The 22,368-nt window shown below is 36.2% G+C and overlaps 1 protein-coding gene across 3 annotated transcripts in view; it reads left to right on the forward strand.

The window, feature by feature from the left end:
• Window positions 1–20,707, forward strand: part of C1H21orf91 (chromosome 1 C21orf91 homolog) — a 30,206-nt gene extending 9,499 nt beyond the window's left edge. For 2 of the 3 annotated variants that reach the window (XM_047721732.1, XM_047721740.1), the window contains exons 3-5: window positions 15,511–16,047; window positions 17,479–17,541; window positions 18,730–20,707. In XM_047721732.1, the coding sequence (XP_047577688.1) occupies window positions 15,511–16,047; window positions 17,479–17,541; window positions 18,730–18,896 (767 nt within the window). In that variant the 3' untranslated portion in view covers window positions 18,897–20,707. The remainder of the gene's footprint in view (window positions 1–15,510; window positions 16,048–17,478; window positions 17,542–18,729) is intronic. The other variant, XM_047721749.1, reaches the window with a different exon arrangement.
• Window positions 20,708–22,368: the final 1,661 nt, after the last annotated feature.

Consider the following 22,368-nt stretch of genomic DNA (forward strand, 5'->3'; position numbering starts at 1 on the left):
CTTCAATCAGTATTTTAAAGTTGAAAACAAGGAAGCAGAATATACAACCGAGAATATCTTAGAAATGGCATCACAATTTTATAATTATATAATTATTTATAGAAAAAGGATTAGTTAGAATATTTAAAAATGGCATTCTGTTCAACTTCATAGTTATGTCATCCCATCCTGTGGTCAAAGATGAAAAATGTTTTATGAGATATGGAAATAAGTCTAGATTGAAAATCTTTAATATGTAGGTCAAAATTATTCTCAGTGAAGGGATATAATTTTTGTGATTAAAATAATTTAAAACTGTTACTGGAAAGTTGATAAGGAGAAATCAGCTACCCAGAAATAAGAGTAATTTTTCTATTGCATGCAAAGTAATATTGGCCTGTAAAGAAAGAAGACAAAGATAGGTTTCTCTACTCTATGGAAAAAGTGAAATATCTCTCTCAAGTTGGGAAAAGCTAGTTCAACTGTCAGTAGATACTTAAGGCACTTGGACTTTACATAAGGGACTTATCTAAATAATAGGTATTGTTTGTCCAGTATTATGAACTTTATATGCATTGTTTTATTTCTTAATATAACTGTATGAAGTACTATGTTATCCCAATTTGATTATTAAGGAAAGTGAGCACAGTGTTTAGGTAACTAGTCCAAAACTGCACAGCTAACTTGTTCAAACCCAGAGCCTCCAGCTCTAAAAACCAAGTGCCTAAATCATTTCTGCCACCAAAGAAAACTATGCGAACTATTAAAATTTAGTAGATACTAACTAACTTTTAGGCAGAGTTAGAGATGAATTATACAAGTGTGAATACTGAGGCAGGGAACGAAATGTGGGTCTCAAGAGACATGTAATTTTTTAAAATTATTTCTACCCATATATTATTTGATTTATCCATGTTCATTGGTATATCTGAAAATGTACATTTCTGTTGACCAAAGAGAGTGGAGTGATGCTGTCTCCATATAGATTATAATCTCAACAAACAATCTGTCAAGAAAATACAGTTTTTAGAACTCTTGGGTTGGACTGGTAATGATCAGAGAGAAGGGACACACACATGTTACTAGCTAGTAGAAGAGAAGAGAAGAGACTAGCTAGTGGAGCGTAGACTGACATTTGTTAGAATCATGCAGATGCCAGCTGGTAATGAGGGTAGTGGTTCTAATGCTGTTCTCTTCCTCTTAACCATCCAGGTAATGGAGGCTCACATGCCCTGATTAGTCTTTCTCTCAAGAAGAACTAGGGTTCTGAGTAAAGGAGGCAGGCAGTGCAAACACAAGTGAAAATGTTAACACCATTTCTGGAATTGCACACGATGTTCCTTTTGCTCATCAGCCCCAATAAGTGCCTGGGGATGCTGTGAGAGAGAGAAACGGGTAGTTTATGAGGTGAGTTTTCTAGTTTCTGAGTTTAGAAGATAATGAGCAATGAACTTAACTGTATCAATAGAACATTTTAGAAATATTTAGGACATACATAGAAATATTGCACCTCTGTTGACATTGTAATAATAAAACTTGTAATTTTCAAGGGTTTATTACTAAATATATAAAAACAACATATCTTTATATTTGTATAGCACTTTGGAAATTAGAAGGTACTTTTACAGCACCTTAAATTTAATCTCCACGTTATATAGGAAATTAACATTGTGAATTTCAAATATAGTTGAATTTCAGATATTTTCAAATATATGAAAAATGTATGGGATTGAAACCAAAGTGGCTAACACTGAAAAATTGTGAAAATGTGATATTAACTATAGTTCTACTTAGAGTGGATTTAAATTATGCTAATCCAATTTGGCACACCATCTGTTAGGCTTTTGATAAGGGGAATAAATCCATTAAACATAGCCTTGGATTTATAGTTTGTGATAAGGGAATGTCGTTTATTTACAAATAATTTTAAATTAGTGTATCTATTTTTGGTTGCTTTTTGCTTTTTGCTTTCTCAGTTGAATACCAGTAAGGCAGAATAATGATTTGTACATACCCATTAAAATCTAAATATCATAATTAAAGCTATGTGGTTGGGTCCATGGCAATTCTTTAAGCTCAATTATTTAGTAAATATTAATTAAGCAACTACCAGAAATTATTCCAGTTGCTGAGGATAAAACATTGAACAAAACAAACCTAAATCCCACCATTGCAAAATTTACTTGAGAGGAGGTAAAAGACAGTAGAATAAAGGAATTATATAGCATGTTAGAAGAGGATAAGGGATTATTTCCCTTTATGAGGCATAAATTCAGTCACTAATATATTTTAACATGGATTATCTTACTTAAAATTCACACTTAATGTTCATTTCCTATGTAGTAATGTGGAGATTTTAGTAGACACTAAAAGCACCTTCCTGTCTCTATAAAGTATTCTATAAATATATTTAAATAACATTTTTAATATCTAAAACTTAGGATAACTGGTGGAATAATATCTACAATGAATTTAAGGAACAAAAATTGCCAGTCTGATTTGAAAACAGCCCACACGTTGAGGAAGTTTAGTGGCATTGGGGAATATTTCAAAATTAATGTAAGATACTTACACATACATAAAATATGTTAAAATTTTTGTATTCTTTCTAATTCCTCATTAACACTGTTAATATTTACCCTGAGAACATTTCTGTTTATTATTATTAAAAAGTCTCCTTTATAATCTTGACTATGTTACTTTGGCTTCTCAGAATATTTTCAGGATATCAACAGTTTTCAACTCAATGTCAAGCAACATTCTGGCTGTATTTCTACTACAAAGTAGAATAAATACAATATAGATAAAATACAATTCCTGCATACTGTATCAGAAAGTTCTCCAGAAAACTTTTAGGTTACCAGTGTATTTATTAACTGTGTCTGATGAATACTAGCCATGAGTGTCTTGAAAAAGAAATTAAGATCTTAATTAATCCAGTTAAGTGTAGATATAAAAAAATTTCATGCTTTTTTATAGACCGTCTTCTTCCTCCCACTCTTAATTCATTTATTTACCCTCTCCTCCATTTGTTTTAACTTGTGCTTACTCATCATCTTACCTACCTACAGTTATCATCTCTGTACCCTGCCAGATTGACCAAAAGGATGATTAGAAGGGCAGAAATGCTTTTGTCTACCATATTTAAAAGGAAAAATCAAGTGAAAATTCTTTCTTTCCTTTAAACCATAGTTCTTAAAACCAGTAGTGTTCATTAAAGGTCTCCTCTGTCTGTCCTCCCATCTCACTCTTCAGCGCCCTATAATTGGTCACCATTTTCAAAATCTGACATTTAACATTTCCCACTTTCTTGAAATACTTGACTCCCTGGATTCTATGATAAAATATATGTCTTCTAGGGGCGCCTGGGTGGCTCAGTGGGTTAAGCCACTGCCTTCGGCTCAGGTCATGATCCTAGGTCCTGGGTTCGATCCCCACATCGGGCTTTCTGCTCAGCAGGGAGCCTGCTTCCTCCTCTCTCTCTGCCTGCTTCTCTGCCTACTTGTGATTTCTCTCTGTCAAATAAATAAATAAAATCTTTAAAAATATATATATATATGTCTTTTTATTTCTATTCAGTTTTCTGTCTTTTCAGGTTCATTGACTGTTATAGGTCCCTGAAATACTAGTGTTTCATTGAATTTTGTTCTTGTCTTCTCATATTGCACTCCTCGATTTCTTTCACTGCAGTGTCTTCAAGCATACCTTTAACTTTACCACAGACACAATGCCAGGCCAAACCAAATCTTTCTTCTAAGTGCCAGATCTGTACATTCAACTGCTTGCTAGACCCCTCCAGTTAGATATTCTGAATGTGTCTTGAATTTGTTTTTTGAACTAAATTTATCTCTACTTCCATATACACATGTAATTTATATTTCATTCATCTTTTGTTCACATGAAACTGTGGGCTCCTTATGCAGAGATTTTGGTTCAGTAGGTCTAGAGTTGAGTCTAGAAATTTGCATTTAACAAGAATCCCAGCTAACTCTTGGGCAGGTGGTCTCAGGAGCAAGCTTTGAAAAAGCACCATTAGTGAATGAAGATTTCCAGGTTCTTCAGGACTTTCCATGTAGAGTTTTGTAGGTGCAGGGATGTATAGAGCAGAAATCTTACCTAGGCTCTGCTGTTCAAGCTGTGTGCTCTGGCCGGGATGATTTTCTGATATACAAAGGCGCATTGGCCTGTTAGTTAGCAACAGGTCCTATCTGCTACCCGGCTTCTTCCACCCACCCTCTTTTTGCAGTTTGTCTTTGAGTTCTATTAGTTCTCTCCCATTTGTTCCCTACTTTTCATTCCCACTGCTAGAATTTTGTCCAGGCCCTTTTTCCTCCTTAACCAGTATTTCCTCAAGACCACTTAATTCATTTCATAAATTTAATCCCTTTATCCCCATCACTGCCCTGCACCCCCAGTTCTCTCTCAGTATTGAGAAAGGTCTTTAAAGTACAGATCTCTTCGTGTCATTCATTGTCCTAGAACTATCCACTGACTCCTTGCCATTTTCTTCAGGTTAAGTCATTAGCTCCCTAACATGACTTTTTTTTTAAGATTTTATTTATTTATTTATTTGACAGAGAGAGATCACAAGTAGGCAGAGAAACAGGCAGAGAGAGAGGGGGAAGCAGGCTCCCCACTTAGCAGAGAGCCCGATGCAGGGCTCGATCCCAGGACCCTGAGATCATGACCTGAGCGAAAAGCAGAGGCCTAACGCACTGAACCACCCAGGTACCCCTCCCTAACATGACATTTAAGATGCGTTATGATATCCGTTCAACTGGCCACTTGGATCTGTCATTACTCTTCCAAAGGGGTGCCCCCTCCATCTCTGCCCTTTCCACTCCGGTTCCCTCCCTTTCTTTCTCACTTCCATGTCTTTGTCTAAATTTTTCCTCTGTTCTAAACACCCATTTACTTCTCCTTTCTCCTAATATGCGACAGCTCAACTTTTGGGAGTACATGTATTATATAGAGGAGATGATGAATATAGAAGCCCTGTGGTAAATATATTTAGTATGTGATGCAAATGTTAGTATTTAAATTCAGATATAGAAGGATTCTGTTTGCATTTCATCTCAAAAGATGAAATAGTACTGAAAAGATTCCTGTGATTTGTATATTGAACAGCTTCTCCATTGACAAAATAATGTTTTATGTACATTGAGGAGGCTTGAATTTATTCTGAGTTAACCTTTTTCGGTGGGGGTGGGAGGCAGAGAGAGAGGGAGAGAGAAAAATCTTAAGTAGGCTCCACACCCAGCACAGAGCCCCTTATGTGGCTCAGTCTCCTAACCCTGCAAGATACCTGAGCTGAAATCAAGAGTCGGATGCTTAACCTGCTGAGCCACCCAGGTGCCCCTGAGTTTACCTTTCTGTGATTTGATTTCACTAGGTTTTTCTGCTCTAGCTTTCATCATTTCCTTCATGTAGCAGCTGCTGATTTTTGGGGGCGGGCAGGAGAACTGTTTTCATTTGAAGGTAGATCCTTTTCCTTGCTACATACATTTTTAGTCTAAGAAAATTCTCACAGTCTTGATAAAACTTGAGAATTTTAGGCATGTGTGTGTCTTTTACAATTTCAGTAGCTCAGTCTTTATTGTTTCACTTAGTCAGTTGGAACATACAGTACAATACTTAAAGCATAATTTGTCTTGGACGAAGGAATGCTGTGTTCTTTCCCAAACCAAAATGTATTTCTTCACAGGCATTCTTTAAATGTTTTTCATTGAAAAAGCAAATTATGCTTATTATAGAAAAAATCAAAATATAGGATGCAACAAAAATGTTAAGATTCATAGGCCCACCTATCTACCATCAATCTCTTGATACTTTTGGTATATTCTAAATTATTTTCTGCAGTAGATTATGTATGTGCATGTGCACACAGGTATAGTATATTGTATTTAAGATTTTATTTATTTGACAGAGATACAGAGAGAGAGAACACAAGCAGGGAAGTGGGAGAGGGAGAAGGCAGGCTTCCTGCTGAGCAGGGAGCCCGATGGGGGGGCTGGATCCCAGGACCCTGGGATCCTGACCTAAGCTGAAGGCAGATGCTTAACGACTGAGCCATCGAGGCGCCCCAGTATATTGTATTTTAAAAATGAAATCAAACTGTATGTACCAATTAATAAGCAGCCTTTTCATTTATAATATTAGGAACATCTTTTTCATGTTAAATTCTACCACTTTTTCTTTAAGGTTGCATCCCATTGTACCCTAATTTATTTAACCACTATCCTATTGATGAATGTTTAGCTTCCTTGCAGTTTACCAGTACTAATCTTTATATGTACATCTTTTATGCTTGTCTGATTAAATCCCCATTCCACTGTAGCTTAAATTCCCAGAGGTAGACTTTTAGATCAGAGGCATGTCCCAATTTGCAGTCCTATCATTTGTTTTAATGGCTTCCATTACTGCTGAATTAATACCGTGTAATCTTCCAATTAAAAAAAAAAAACTATCTGTTTCATGATGGGAAAATTTTATCATATGTCAGTTCTCTGACCCCTTTGTTTCGTTCTTTCTACTGTAGAATTACTTTGATGCAATTATAACACATGGTCACAATTTTCTATTTTAGCATTTTGCGGTATGATTTATCAACTGTCATTGCTTTTTTTTTAGCTTTAGTTTCTATCAACTAGTTAATGAATTGTAATGATTGTTTCCCATCAGCCTGAACTTTTACCATTTACTACCTATAGTAATAAGTGAATTATACATGCTTTCAAATTCACTAGCTAATATATCTCTTATTAGATTCTGCCATTTAGCATTTACCTAAGGAATAGAATTTTAAGAATTTTAAGAACTTAGAGTTTTAAGAACTGTGATTCCAATGTATGCACAAAGTTGAGATGCAAAACTGAGATTTTAAAATAACTATGGGACAGCTTTTCAGTTTGTTTTTCTTATTTGTAAGAGCAATCATTCAGAACCTTAACCAGGTTTCAGGAGATAAAGGGCAAAGAATTCATACCCCTATCACATTTCTGGCTTTTGAACCTGTAATTTTAGGAAAGCTGGGGGTTTGGGGGGGGGGATTCTGCAAATTAGAGTCTTTCTGTGTCACATATAAGTAGATATTTAAAACTGATAGCTCACAGTCATACTACAGTTAATTTGAGTAGCTTTTCAGGAGTCTTTTATGACAGCTTGTGCACAAAAACAATTTTAGAGTAAATGTCTACACTCAGTTAAAGCTCTTTTGGGGAAAATGGAACAAGTAGGGGTTTACTTGGGTCAGCTGGATTATTGACTTAAAACTTTTTATCGTGCAGCTTTAATTGTGCCACTTAAAAAATAGTCTAAATTTGACATATTTTAATGTACTAGAAAAACAAATTTAGCTCTTTGTATTGTATGCTACTGTGAGCTTAGTATCCCATATGACACCATCAGTAAGAACATGGGTAGCTTCCATCCATGTTCTCATGCCAAGTACCCTTTTGCTTAATTACCTCTGGACAAACTGCCCTGTCCAATTTGGTAATCTCACTACAATGTGGTAATTAAACTTAACTAAAATTAGATAAGGTTAAAACTTTAGTTCCTTGGTCATATCAGCTACATTCAAATGCTTAATAGCTCCAGGTGGCTAGTGGCTACTGTTTGGCTCGCACATATACAGAACCTGTCCATCATCACAGAAAGTTCTACTGGACATTGCTGTTAAAAAACAGGTAGCTAAATTAGGGAATTGTTGCTTTTTTGTACTGTTAGTAATCAACAGTTGTTATGTAGGTGTGTCTCCCAAGGGTGCCAACTGTTACAGTGAAAAAGTAAAATTCACTGAGAGGTTCTCTTTTTAACAAGTCATTTGCAGTTTATAGATCTCCTTTCCATCCCAGACCTCAGTTCCTTGGTTATTAGAGATGGCGGTTTATCTTTTTACATTCTCTCTCTGAACTCCTGCTCACTGAAATTTGCCCTTATAATTCATTCACTGGATTAAGCTGTTTAACTGCTTAATCCTTCTCTTAGCACAAACAAAACTTTAGAATGGAGTAAACATCCTAAGCTGCAATCAGTCTGCTGTCTAAAGTCCACCTGTTGGTATATTTTCTTTAGGGCAATGATTCTCCAAATGTGGAAAAGCAAGTTGCTGAACCCATCTGTGTGTATTGGCTTATTGTGGTTGCCAGCAATTCCATCTGCTAAATGCAGAGATGAGCAATTACCTATTACTTTTATTTTTTTTTTAAAGATTTTATTTATTTATTTGACAGAGAGAGATCACAAGTAGACAGAGAGGAAGGCAGAGAGAGAGAGAGAGAGAGGGAAGCAGGCTTCTTGCTGAGCAGAGAGCCCGATGTGGGACTCGATCCCAGGACCCTGAGATCATGACCTGAGCCGAAGGCAGCGGCTTAACCCACTGAGCCACCCAGGCGCCCCTACCTATTACTTTTAAACAGTATGTTTGGTACTTGAATTTGACACACTCTTAAGTGACTCTTCAGCTAAAGGCATGGAGTAGGAGGGAATAGGACACTGTTAGAACCACGGTACTTGGGGTGCCTGGGTGGCTCAGTAGGATAAAGCCTCTGCCTTCAGCTCAGGTCATGATCCCAGGGTCCTGGGATCGAGCCCCGCATTGGGCTCTCTGCTCAGCAGGGAGCCTGCTTCCCCCTCTCTCTCTGCCTGCCTCTCTGCCTGCCTCTCTGCCTGCCTCTCTGCCTACTTGTGATCTCTGTCTGTCAAATAAATAAATAAAATCTTTAAAAAAAAAAAAAGAACCATCATACTCATGAAGGCATGTAAAACAACCAATAAAAATAGAAGCCTAGCTTGTCATGGGCGTGGGAAGGAAGCAGGTGCTCCAACTTTCTATTCCTGCCTTCCCACCGTTGGTCTAATTTCCTACCTTTAGTCTCATGACAGGATAGACTATCTGAGCATCCTCCACTGTGATTGGCTGTGATGGGCAGTAGATACAATAGTAATAACTCTTCTTGAATCCTAGCTTGGCTGCTCCTGCTTGCTCATCAGATGGAGAATAGCCTGGTCAAGTTAGGTGTCAAAGCATCATTGGGAAAAAAAGAAAAGCATCATCAGAACAAGCAGTTTTTATACCAAAGCAGTTCAGACCTGATATCACTGCATAGTCTCAATACAGTACAAGTGTCACTAATGAACACGGCTGCATAACCTGCTGGGTCACAGGTTCCTTACACGGTCATGAAGGAAATGATAAAATGGTTTCGAATTAAACAGCTCTTGCCCTGTTTTCAGACAGCTTCTTCTCATAACTAGCCCGTTGCTGCCAGACTTCTGATTTGGTTCTTAAGAGAAACCAAATTCTAAGTGGATATATATATATAAATCTTTCTCTTTTCAAATGTGTGTGTGTGTGTGTTTCTTTTTCTTTTCAAACACTTGTAGGCTAACCAAGACTTGTCTGCAATATGGCTGTGGGTGTGCTATCCCTGCTTATAGAGCTATAGAGCTTTTCCTCTCTTCCTTTGGTCCAGAATTGGAATCATCCTCACAAAGACTTAACCTCTTAATCCCTTCAGTCTTTCTTGGTACAACAAAGTTTAGCTCCCCTCCCATTTTTACAATGAACATGTAAGCTCAGGATTCTTCTTCATATGGCCAGCACATAAATGTGCAGGTACTTGTCCTTGCTCTCTTAGCAACCAAGATCATCAAATAAAAACACCTTTACTCGTAAAATTCTTTAAACTGGGCAAAATGTGAGCATCCATATAAAAGATTTTGAAGCAGAACTGCATGAAATGTTGCACAAATATTGGTCATATTGGAGGGCAGTGTGTTTAAAATTTCTTCACAGCATGTTAACAGCCTGGAACTCAAATTCCTAACTCCATTTTCTTGCCTTATTTAAATATTAAGAAAGAACACACAAACCCACAGTTTGGAAAACCAATACCACGCTGTGCCTGGGGAGCACCAAAGTGGAAGAAGCCATTCCTTTGATTGGGAAATGAAATAAGTAATCAAATTCAAAATGAAGTCTAATTGACAGAGAGTAAGCACAAATAAGGCAGCTAGATGATAAGATTCAAGAATGTGTGAAGCATAATTGTTTTGATGCTGGAAGTCCTTCCCTTCCAGGGAGTCCTGTAGAAATTCACCTACATTTAAAAAAAAAAAAAAAAAAAAAGAATGTGTGAAGCATAAAGCCAGTAACATCAGTGTAGTCAGCTGAGAAGCATGCTCTTTGACAGGACCAGCTGGTGGACATTAAGAAAAGATTGCTTAGCCTACCTCATTACCACCAAATCACAAATGAGAGGTCTTCCAGATGCTGGAGGTAAAATCCAAGGGTGATGGGACATGTAATAGGTCTTGATAAGTGTTTGGGGTTTGTGCCTATTTTGTAGCACCATTTAGAGTATCATCTGACTTGGGGGGGAAAATATGTTACTACAAAAGGCAGATTAAATATAAGCATGGAGATATCCTTGTTTTAAAAGGGCCCAAGGTGGTTGGTAGACCAAAAAAAAAAAATTGGATATTTGAGTGGTTTTTGCACTTCTGTGGGTTTAACCAAATTTCTTAAAAGTAAATTTATCTTAAAGAATAGAAATGAGGATAGCATGCCAGATGGGTTAGTGGGAGAGTTTTCAAAGTATGTGAGAATGGTATAACAAAATCAGAGCTGAAAGTTGGAAAAGATAAAAAAGAAAGCTATTGAATAGGAACAGCTTAACTTTAAAAGACCACTGTTCATATAGAAATATACTGCCTATATAAATTTCTAACTGGCCTTTATCCAGAGGAAACTAGTACTTTAATAAAAGCAATTATGGTTGCCAGTTAAAGTCTTGGTTCTCTAATAATGATGACCTTATGACAAAAAAAATTACAAGGACATTTTTGAAGTATGTTTTAAAGAAGTTTTCATAATAGTTAGGATGTCAAGTACATTGGCCTTCAACTTCTTTATTAGTAAGGGAGTTGTAATGCAATTTTTGTTGACCTGGTTTGGAAACTCCTTATAACTCTGCTCCTCAAAAATATCAACTCATTTAATTGTGTTTAGATTCATTCCCTCTCAAAAGCTGCTGAGGGAACAAATTAGTGCTCAGAGCTGTTTACACTTGTAAATGCAATTAAAATTGAAAAGTCAGTAGGCAAACTCACTGGGATCTCTGATAATAGCAATGGTTGTTTCGCTTACAATAATTCAAACTGATGAAGTGGAAAAAAACAAAATCGCTTCAAGAGTTTATAAAATGGCATGTATATCACGGATACAAATTAAGTGTGCTACAACATTCTTTGCTAGACTAAAAAGTATCTGTTCAAATATACGTAGTCCCTGTATTATATATGTATAATGTGTTATACTTTTACTTTTTATATTTAGTATAATGTAAAAGTATAATGTGTTATACTTTTACTTTTTATATTATATTTTTTAATTTTTTGTTAACTCTGCTACTGTGTAGGATATTTTTTACCATACAAACATTTTCAAATTGAACCTTAAAACTCAGTCAAGTTTTAAATTGTTAGAGAGTTTAACAAAATTAAAGGTATTGAGCTACAGTCAGCATAAAACAGCCACCTTATATATTCACTGTGTGTAAATTCTATTAAAATTATACCACAGAGAAGTTCATGATTTTGCCTGTCAGATTGAATGATGCCACAAGATTGCCATCTCTTAATCAGCGCCACTCATGAGTTCTTCAGACTAATGGCCCATTAAACTCAATGTAGGAGTAACTTCACTGGAAGATGGCTTTTTTTTCATTAACCTCTGAGTACCCTGGCAAAACTGCACAGCCTGGCTCCCTTTACTTGGATGGGCAAAAGTTCATTGTGTAGACTTTGAATGATAATTGGTAGTAAGTTTTGTTTGTTTGTTTTAAATATAATTTAAATTTTCCCTTATTTGTTTAATGACCTTTTCTTGAATACTTACCATGTGCTAGGCATGATGCCGAGGATGCATGTAAAACAGATGTGGTCCCCTTTGTCACAGAACTTACAGCTGGAGAAGAGGCACCTGCAAAATCTAGTCCGATCAACCAACCCGGGTGTATTGGTTAAAAGAAGCTTCTTGAAGTAAGAACTAGACAGGAGATGGGGGTGACCTGACAGTGTCGTGGGAGAGGTGATCTGCGGGTGAAGCGAGTTGGGGTGCTGTACTGCTAGATTTTACAGCAGAAGAAAAGCCATCGAAATGGACGGCAAAACATTTGGGATGGGTAAAGGGAGGAGCTGTCAAGGACCGTAGGCTTCTTCCTTGAGCGGTCTGTGGTGCCAGACTGAGGAGGAGAAATGGATTTGGGATTTGGGTACTGAGAGTGGAGGAAAAGGCATTTGGTTGAGGCAGGGTTTGTTTAAGGAACCACTTGTTTTCATGTCTTTTGTAGGTGACTTTTTCTTGTGAGTGTCTCAGAGAATCTGACATTTATGTTAACATTTATGTATTTGCACAGCAAATTGAATATTGTAGCTCTCTGATTTGCTCTTTATCTCAAAAGATTATTTATATGCATGTAATCATATTCTTTTCTTATCTGGGTTCCTCACATTCATTGGGGTAATTTAAGTAAAAATTAAAAGAAAAATTATTTTTAAAGAAAGAAAAATTATATTCCATGCACCTGAGTGGCTCATTTGGTTGAGCGACTGCCTTCAGCTCGGGTCATGATCCTAGAGTCCTGGGATCGCATCCCACATCAGGCTCCCAGCTCAGCAGGGGGTCTGCTTCTCCCTCTGACCTTCCCCCTCTCATGCTGGCCTGCTCTCATTCTCTCTCTCTCAAATAAATAAATACAATCTTTTTTAAAAAAAAAATAGAAAAGATGGGACGCCTGGGTGGCTCAGTTGGTTAAGCGGCTGCCTTCGGCTCAGGTCATGATCCCAGCGTCCTGGGATCGAGTCCCACATTGGGCTCCTTGCTCAGCAGGGAGCCTGCTTCTCCCTCTGCCTCTGCCTACCACTCTGTCTGCCTGTGCTCATGCTCTCTCTCTCTCTCTAACAAATAAATAAATAAAATCTTTAAAAAAAAATTTTTTTTTTTTAAATAGAAAGGTTGTATTCCACAAATTACTAAGAGGGAACATTGGATAAGGAAAATCTTTACCTTCAAAAGTCCACGTTATTCTTCAAACAGACATCTATTGACCTGCTGTTAAATTGCTGGGTATATCACAAAATTCATCATTTCGTATAATTTTTTATTTTTTTATCAATAAGTTTTTGAAGTTTCTACATAAATACCAAAAGCCCACAAAAGTAACAGCAAAAAGTAATTTCTGTAGCATAATTTAGAACCCGTTTTATTTGCCAAAGAACTTCCTTTCATATAGACAGAAGGAGAAACCTATAACTTACCGTGTTTATTAGATTCAACTAAATCATTGCTCAATGGATTAAGCTGTGGCCTTGGGCTAATGAGACTGTTGGCTGTTTCAAGGATTGGCTGTGGCCGCATGTCGGCCGTGAGACTGAAGGGGGCTGCAGAGTAAGGCGGCTCCTTAATCGATCTTCGATTAGTAAAATAAGCAAGTTCAGGTTCTCTCTGCCCACCCGCTGCTTATCCAGAGCAGTACTATTAGAATCAAATAGCAGAGTGGAGCTCTTCATTTGGTCTATAATTTGTACTACCTACTTGTTATCTTACCTATGGTCTTAAACATATATAATAAAACTTTAATGTTTTTATTCTAATAAGCCAGATTTGTAAATTTCCTTTTTGTGTTAATGTATGGCAGTCTCAAGAGTGTACACTGTGTTATCAAATAGAGCTTTGAGAGTTTGCACTTTAAATATCTTAATTTTGCTGGAAATTTGACCTCATCAGACAATAACTGGTTAAAATCAGAAACATACCCACACACACAACTGCAGTACAAGTAGCAAAGGCATAAATAAAATGGGTTTGAAAGTCAGTTTAAGTTCAGTTTTTGTGCTCAGTGGAAGACACAAGTCTGAGATATTTGAGTTTCCCGTATGCTTATTACATTATCACTGCTCAGCAGGTGCACTCACATAGCTTGCTTATGGAGGAACCAGTAGCCCATTTGCACTGGTTTTGGCAGACTCAGCAGGTCCCACCATTGGCTGATGTTACATCATTTTAGAATAAATTAATACAAGCACTTTTATACCTGACTTAATACCATTAAAGTACAAATACTTCATTGTCTTACTATTAGGCCCAGAGTTTGGAGTTCAGTTAATAAAGTTGTTACAGCTTCAATTTTTAAAACAAAGGATGAATGCAGAATGTAATTTTTTTCTGAGGAGTCAGCTAAAACCTTTTTTCTTTTTTTTTTTTTAAACCTAGCACCAAGTGGCTCTCTACTTACCCTATTGTCAACACTAAGCAGATTTACACTGGTTAATTCTGGCAGGTGTTAAATTTCAGCTCCCCATCCCTTACTCACCTTCAGTATAAAAGCACTGCTGTTTGACTTTAATAATACAGTTTGAATTTGTGAAAATGTATGAAGGTATTCTGTGTTAAGAAGTGTATTGTGTTATTTGAAAATGTATTCAATACCTATATCTTAAAAAAACAATTGAAATGACCTACTTAAGCTCTATTTAAAACTTGGGAGATAGAAGGGTGCCTGGGTGGCCCAGTCAGTTGGCATCTGACTCTTGATTTTAGTTCAGGTGGTGATCTCAAGTTCATGAGATTGAGCCCTGCATTAGGCTCTGTGCTCAGGGCAGTCTGCCTGTCCCTCTCCCACTGCCGCTCTCCACACTCAGCGTTCCCTCTCTCTCTCTCTCTCTCTCTCTCTAAAATAGACAAATAAAATAAATCTTTTTTTTTTAATGGTGGGAGGTAGAAAAGTGTAATAAGACTATTTCTGCTACTTACGGTATATAATAAACATTTGTGAGTTAAAGAATTATACTTGTTATTGTGTCCTAGTGGATTGACTTTACTGCTGTATGAAAAATTGTGTGTAATGTGTTTCTTCTAGAAGGTAAAATTATCTTGATAAAGTTTTAGTAAGCTGAAACAGAAATGTGAAGACATTTTAGATGCTTTCATTTTCTTAAAAAAATAAATCTAACCAGTTCATTGACTTTTTGAGGCTTTCATTAGTGTGTATTTTTCTGGTTCTGGTGTATCCAGTGAAACATGACTAATTTAAGAATATGATTGTGTGTTTATTGGAAAAAAATGGTCACACATTTCTCTTATAGAGCCTTACAATAGAAATTATTACAAGTGTGTACTTGGAGGAGAAGTAGTGAACAAAGCACCATACTGTAAAGGCCCACATTTTGTGAATATAAATTGATGGCTTGGTAGTACTTGTTTATAATTCTACACAATAGCATACCTCTGGACCAACATCCTTGGGAAGGCCTTTATTATTTATAAGAATTTAGTTTTACTGAATATGTAGTTCAATTGAAAAAGAAATTATTAGACCATGTTTTATATTATTAACAATATTCTTCAGCATTTTTCCTTTAATATACAAACTACCACAAACTGACATCTGTGTTTTACTAAGATTTTTGTATATATTGAAACTTTTAAACAAAATGTTAAGACTTCTATTTCTTTTTTTTCTATAGGAGTACCAAAATCAAATCTCCTGCACACCAAATCACTAAGGGGCCATAAAGACTGCTTTGAAAAATACCATTTGATTGCAAACCAGGATTGTCCTCGATCTAAACTTTCAAAAAGTACTTATGAAGAAGTTAAAACCATTTTGAGTAAGAAGATAAACTGGATTGTACAGTATGCACAAAATAAGGATCTGGATTCTGATTCTGAATGTTCTAAAAATCCCCAGCATCACTTGTTAAATTTCAGGCATAAGCCAGATAAGAAGTTACTCCCACAGTTTGACTCCCAAGTTCCAAAGTATTCTGCGAAGTGGATAGATGGAAGTACAGGCGGGCTCTCAAACTGTTCACAGAGCATATTGGAGCACAGGGGAAATACAGACTTCGAGCTTGCAATGTTGCAAGATTCAGGTGCCACTCTGTGCCACAACAGTGTATTGTGGCCTCACAGTCACAACCAGGAACAGAAAAAAGAAGAGATAATCTCTAATCCAGAGGCTGATGTCCGGATCCAGCATCCACGGTACAGCAGAGAGGAATGTAAGTAAAATAGGGAGAAAGGTAATGATTGCACTTTTTGGTGACTTTTCTTTTTACATTTTTATACATGTGGTATTTCAAGAATTTGGCTGTAGAATTATAGATTTTTATAGCTTAATTAAATGACAGGATCACCCTAGCAAAAATGAGGTGTCTTAGGTACCTGGGTGCCTCAGTTGATTAGGCGTCTGACTCTTGATTTCAGCTCAGGTCGTGATCTCAGGGTTGTGAGATGAAACCCTGTGTTGGGCCTGTGCTGGGCATGGAGTCTGCTTAAGAGTCTGTCTCTCCACCCCATCTGCCCCCCAAGAAGATTCTCTCCCTTTCCGTCTGCCCTTTCCTCATCTATCCCCCCCAAAATGAGATGTCTTAGATTCTCCATCAGTTCTCTGAAATACTCCTTATTGTGTCATAAAGCATTCGAATTCTACAGTCCATAATATCTTTTGCCATTTTAAGTTTATTAAACTAAATGCAGTTGACAAACAGAAGGAAGTTCAGAGTTCCTGTAGTTTTACAAGTACATCTTCAAACATTGGCTTACACACACTGTCCCTATTGCTCATCCCTACAACACTTACTGACTGGGGGTGGCATTTCAAAAGCCACAATCTGACATACATTTCACTAAAGGACAAAGGTAATGTGTGCACTTATTTTAAAGTTGGAAAAAGTGAGCCTTTCAGTTTGTGTTTATTTCTGCAAAAACTCACAGAAGCTGAGACAATTTTTTTTAAAGATTTTATTTATTTGACAGTGAGAGAACACTAGTGGGAGAGGAGGAAGCAGGCTCCCTGCTGAGCAGGGACCCTGACTCAGGGCTCGATCCCGGGGATCACGGTGTGACCAAAGGCAAACACTTAATGTCTGAGCCACCCAGGTGCCCCAAAGCTGAGATAATTTTTTTACTCTAAGTCAAGGGATTTTCAAGCTTGAAGGGATTTTGGGTATATTTTTGTGCAATTTCTCAATTCTACATATGAATTACCTAAGGTTACATAACAAGGTAGACAAATCAGTTTTTCAAACTATTTCCGTGGTACTTTTGTGTTTTTCCAGCTGTGCATCATGAACTACGTAGTGCTTAAGTATAATCAACTTGATGAGTAGTGACTTCTAGCACTTTTTAAAAACTGAAACAAAGGGAAATAACAGAATCCAATGGATATAATATGCCAGTATTCTCTGGCATAACTTTTAATTCAGATGGTGGAGGCATACTGGGAGTGATGTAAAATGTTTCTTACTGTGGGTTGAAAATGTTCTCCATACTTCAGGAGTTCATGAATGGCTCCTACTAAAGTACCAGTGAATATTGTAGTGGCAGATAAGTGCAAATGTTTTTTTAAAAATTAACTATTGTATTAGTGATGTAGACGTTTTATTTCCCCATGTTACTATGGTAATAATTAACATATTTTCATGTTTCAGTGAATTCGATGACTCTTGGTGAGGTAAAGCAACTGAAAGCAAAGCTCCGACAGGAAATACAGGGTAAAGAATCAGTGTTAATGTTTTATGCTTGTGAAAATGTTGGTACAGAAAATCCCCTGTGACAGGACACTATTAGCTTTATCTGCATTTAAATTTGGAAATGGGATTAGAACCTATTGGAGTTTCCAGAGCAAAAAGAATAAGAAAACAACTTCTTCATGAAATCAAGAGGACTTAAGTTTTTCTTGTTTCAGTAAAAATGGAGACCCGAAGACCTCTACCTTTGAGCTGAACCTCTGCCCTTCTTAACAGTTTATTGTGCCAGGCACCATACACTTGTACTCCCTAAGTTCCGCTGGGTTGTATTAGCCCTGTTTTGTGGATGTTTTCAAATTATAAACAATTTCAAACACAGAAGTAGCAAGAATGGTATAGTGAACCCCTTGACCCATCTTTAACAGCTTCAGCTATTATCAAAAGCATAGCTAATTTTCTGTCATCTCTACTTGCACCCATACCTTCGCCCCACTCCCACCCCCAGCATGGATTATTCTGAAACAGGTTCCAGACAACATATTGTTTCTCCACAAATACTTCAGGATTTTCTCTAAAACATAACTTTTTTTTTAAAGTAATCACAACCTCATTATCACCCCTAAAAAAAAGAAAAAGACAGCTAGTAATCAAATAGTATGCTAACACTAACAACAGTTAGTGTTCAAATTCCCCAATTGTTTCCCTTTTTTTTTTTTTTTTTTTTTTTTTAAATATTTGATTTCCATTTTGGTGAGGAAACCACTTCAAAGACATTAAGGTGCTTACAGAGATCACACATTCAACAGATTAAGGATTACATAACCTTCCTTCCTTAACTTCACAGCCAGTGTCACAATAATAATCGTAAATTAATAATAGTAAATAGTAGTAACAATTTCTGTTTATCAAGTGCTTATTCTGTGGAAAGAACTTTACAGGTGTGATCTCATTTACTTCTCCCAGTAGCCTTATGAGGTGCTTACTGTTAATATCGAGGTTATACATAAGAGGAAATGAAAATGTGGTTTAAGTTACTTGCCTGAGACTCATAAAAGCGTAGGAACAAGAATTCAGAAATGAAGGTACTCTGATTCCAAAGCCTCTTAGAGGGGTTTCCAGACCTGAGTATGAATAGGCACTTCCTATCCATAAGCCATAGTAGATACTAATTGAACCCATTTATGTATTCAACTCCCTTTTAAATCTTTACAGAAGTTTTTGAAGAGTTGACACATCAAGTTCAAGAAAAAGATTCTTTGGCCTCAGAGCTCCATGTCCGCCACGTTGCCATCGAACAGCTTCTCAAGAACTATTCCAAGTTACCGTGTCTGCAAGTGGGGCGAACAGGAATGAAGTCACACCTACCCATAAACAACTGAACTAAACTTACACTTACTTCCTTTGCCCTCATGCCCCTACCATTTATTGGTCTGCTAGGCATGCCAACTTTGAAGACGTGGAAGAAAGTCACAGTCCATTTTTTTATGGTCATTAAATTTGCAAAGCTGAAGGCAGTATTTAACATCTTTGTCAAATAAAGCAGATCATTACAGTCTTAGTCTTCTAGGATTAATCATTATGGTTCGTTTTGGGAATCTTTCTTCCCATAATTACTAAATGGCCCTGCTTAATTTACCACATGTGACTATTGTTACAGTGTGATTTTATTAAACATATTTTAATGTAATTCACCTATCAAAACAATAGAAAAATTTTTAAAAACTCCTTAGGTTAGTCTGAACTACTAAAGATAATTTTAAGAGGGAAATGGAATTCATAATACACCTCTTATTTATTACGAGCAATATTTTAATATGAAAGTTTTATATATAAAAATGCTATTTTAGGTACCTTTCCATTCTCTTTATAAATGTGTATTTGAATGCCACTGTATATTATATTTACACTTTCCTGTGTGAATATGTTCATCCATATTTCATATCACTGCATTTTATTCTCTTAATACACTCTTTTTACTATTACCTTGTTTTCCAAAGATAAATGTATTTTGGAGTAGAAATCTATCTAGTTGAATTGTTTTGACTTCTGATAAATCTTATGAAAGAGGAATTAATAACTTTTTAAAGCAAGTATCCAAGGAAAAAAAAGGACGTTATTTTTTCCCAGCAAAAGCGGTTCTTAGTTAAGAAAGAAAATGCTAATCTGGTTTTCATATGTCACCTTGTCTCCATAGAAGTAAAAGCCTCTTCTGCTTCATTATTATTTCCATTCTAACGACTTCGATGTGTTAGAATTTGGACAGAGTAAGTCAAGCCTCACTTCCAAGTCAGTCAAATGTAGTATCTGTCAAATTGAATGTGCTGCAAGATTGTTGTCCCGTCTTTGTAAAAAGCTTCAAATTCTTCTGTTTGCCACTGCAGATACAATTCAAGAATCCTTAAACTGTCCACATTCTCTTAGCAGCATCACTGAAATTAGTGCCCAAAGAAAACATTGTGAGGTATTTTTTTCTAAACTTTAGAATTTAAAGGAGGAGAAGAGAAGACTGCTTGACACAGAAAAAACTGATTCAAAAAAAATAAGCCCATTTCGAAGGGATATTCTTGTAAGTTGCCTGTGATGCTTCCAAAGAATTCTGAACTAGCTGGTCATCTCAAACAGCTAGATATGTTTTTTAACAATGTGTTATGTAGTAAAAGCTATAACCAGTGCAGAATTAAAATGGGCTCTAAATTCTGTTTTTAGTTGGTGCTTAGAATGTATTTATGAGGTAAGATTTTTGCTTGAAAGAATCTGCAGAAAAGCCCATTAGCTTGGCAGCTTCGTGCATAAAGATAGGAATGACTTCTGTCTTAAATCTGGCAGCCTGCCCTGGCTTGGGGTCAGATTTTAGTCTTGAACACAAACAGTATTTGACTAAGCAGAGAAACGCCTCAATCTAGTAGAAAACAACTTTTTGTAATGCTAAGATGTGTTAAATTTGCCTCAGAGTATTGGTTGATATCGCAGTTGATTTTGTTTTAAGTATGATGTAACTGTTTTTAGAGCTTTTGAAAAATGTTTTCAATTTTTCTCCATTCTTTGAGTCATCCAAAATGAATTTAAAATCCAGGGAGTGGGGATACATTGCCTTAGTTTTGATAAGCTTTAAACTGAATGTGTGCAATATCAAAATCTTTATAAATTTACAAGTTGAATAAAGACATTTCCTGATGATGCCAGTAAAGTGCTTAGTTGTTAGGTCACATTTTTTAATTTGACTTTACTCTTATTTGGCATAATTCATCAAGAATGTTACAAGCCAGTGTGCTTGCACACGTTTGTGCTTCTACTTGTATCGCTTAGGGACAGCCGTAAAAGTTTGGGATGTGTTGCATTTGATACCAGTTGTAGCCTATTTCCAGAGTATGAGCCATATGGTGCAGTCCTAAATGCAACGGTGTTAATCCAAAGAAAAGTGTTTGCTTTGTTTCTGGCAAATATGTAGCTTTACTAATTGAGTTTGGAACAATTGGGTGCGATTGTGCATGTACTTATGGTCTTAATTGGAGATTCTGGTTTATTCCATTTAGATATTTCTACCTAAGCTCTTCAAAGGAAAGGTGCTGTTAAAAAAAAAAAAAAAATCTGTGGTGCTGGTACTCACATTAGTACTTTACGTGGATGAATATGGTAGTAAAAGAATTTTTTCTTGAAGGATTCTGTACAGCAGCTTATCCACATATTTGGTAAACTGATTCCTGGGTTAGTTTTCTTTTCTTTTTTTTTTTTTTTTTTAAGATTTTATTTATTTATTTGACAGAGAGAGATCACAAGTAGGCAGAGAGGCAGGCAGAGAAAAAGGAGAAAGTAGTCTTCCTGCTGAGCAGAGAGCCCCATGCAGGGCTTGATCCCGGGAGCCTGAGCTGAAGGCAGAGGCTTGATCCATTGAGCCGCCCAGGCGCCCCTAATTTTCTTGATTAAATATGCAATTATTGTATATGCAAAAATAAAAATAAGGGACAGAGTTAAGTTCTATCTTGAGAGAACATGAAATACTACATATATTAGTTACCATACTTGGCTATTCTTCAGTGCAGTTGTTAGTACTTTTTGAGGAAGTTTAGAAGAAAATCTCGTATATACCATCAGTTTCAAAAACAGCAAAAGGAAGAAGACTGCCAATCAGCTGTTACTAACATTTTCAGAGCTTATAATGATTAGGAGGAGTGAAATAAGACTAATGTTTTTTCATGTTAGATTTCATAATTAGACAAATTGAGTTTAAAAAAACCAACTTGAAGTTTAAAGCAATTTTGATCACACAAGACTATTCACTTTCAAGATTAAAGTTTTCAAATTTGTTCAGACTTTTAATTAAGTTAAAAATCTATTTTAATTTGAGATTATCATCCTTTGATCAAAGCATTTAATATCCAAATTGATCTTTTCTTTCTTTCTTTCTTTTTTTTTTGTTAAGGAAAAAAATAAGGCATGCACTTAGGACCCAGTAACAGGTGATGCAGAGAGCGTATTAGTGGCGTTTTGTTCCATCATGTAGTTCCTTAGATGTTGGAGCAAAGAAATGTTCTTAGTTCTTCAAGTTTTATGCTCATTTCACCACAAAGTGCCCATTTTTGTATACACTTGAAAATTATTTTTTAAAATAACAAGTTCATATTGGAAAGTGATTTCAAAATGTAATCAAATTGTCTTCTATTTTGTTGGCATCTCGACAGGCATCTTGAGATTTCTTGGGTTTTTCATCTGATCACATTCTTTACCACTGAAAATGGTCTAAAAGTGCTTTTCTTGTTGATACATATTTTACCTTGGTGTTTACACTGTTGAAGCTTGTCAATTTTTGCTAAGTTTTTTTAAATTAATTTTGAGGATCTATTTGTATGTGTG

The sequence above is a fragment of the Lutra lutra genome, chromosome 1, assembly GCF_902655055.1.
Source record: "Lutra lutra chromosome 1, mLutLut1.2, whole genome shotgun sequence".
In the NCBI taxonomy this organism is placed as follows: Eukaryota; Metazoa; Chordata; class Mammalia; order Carnivora; family Mustelidae; genus Lutra; species Lutra lutra.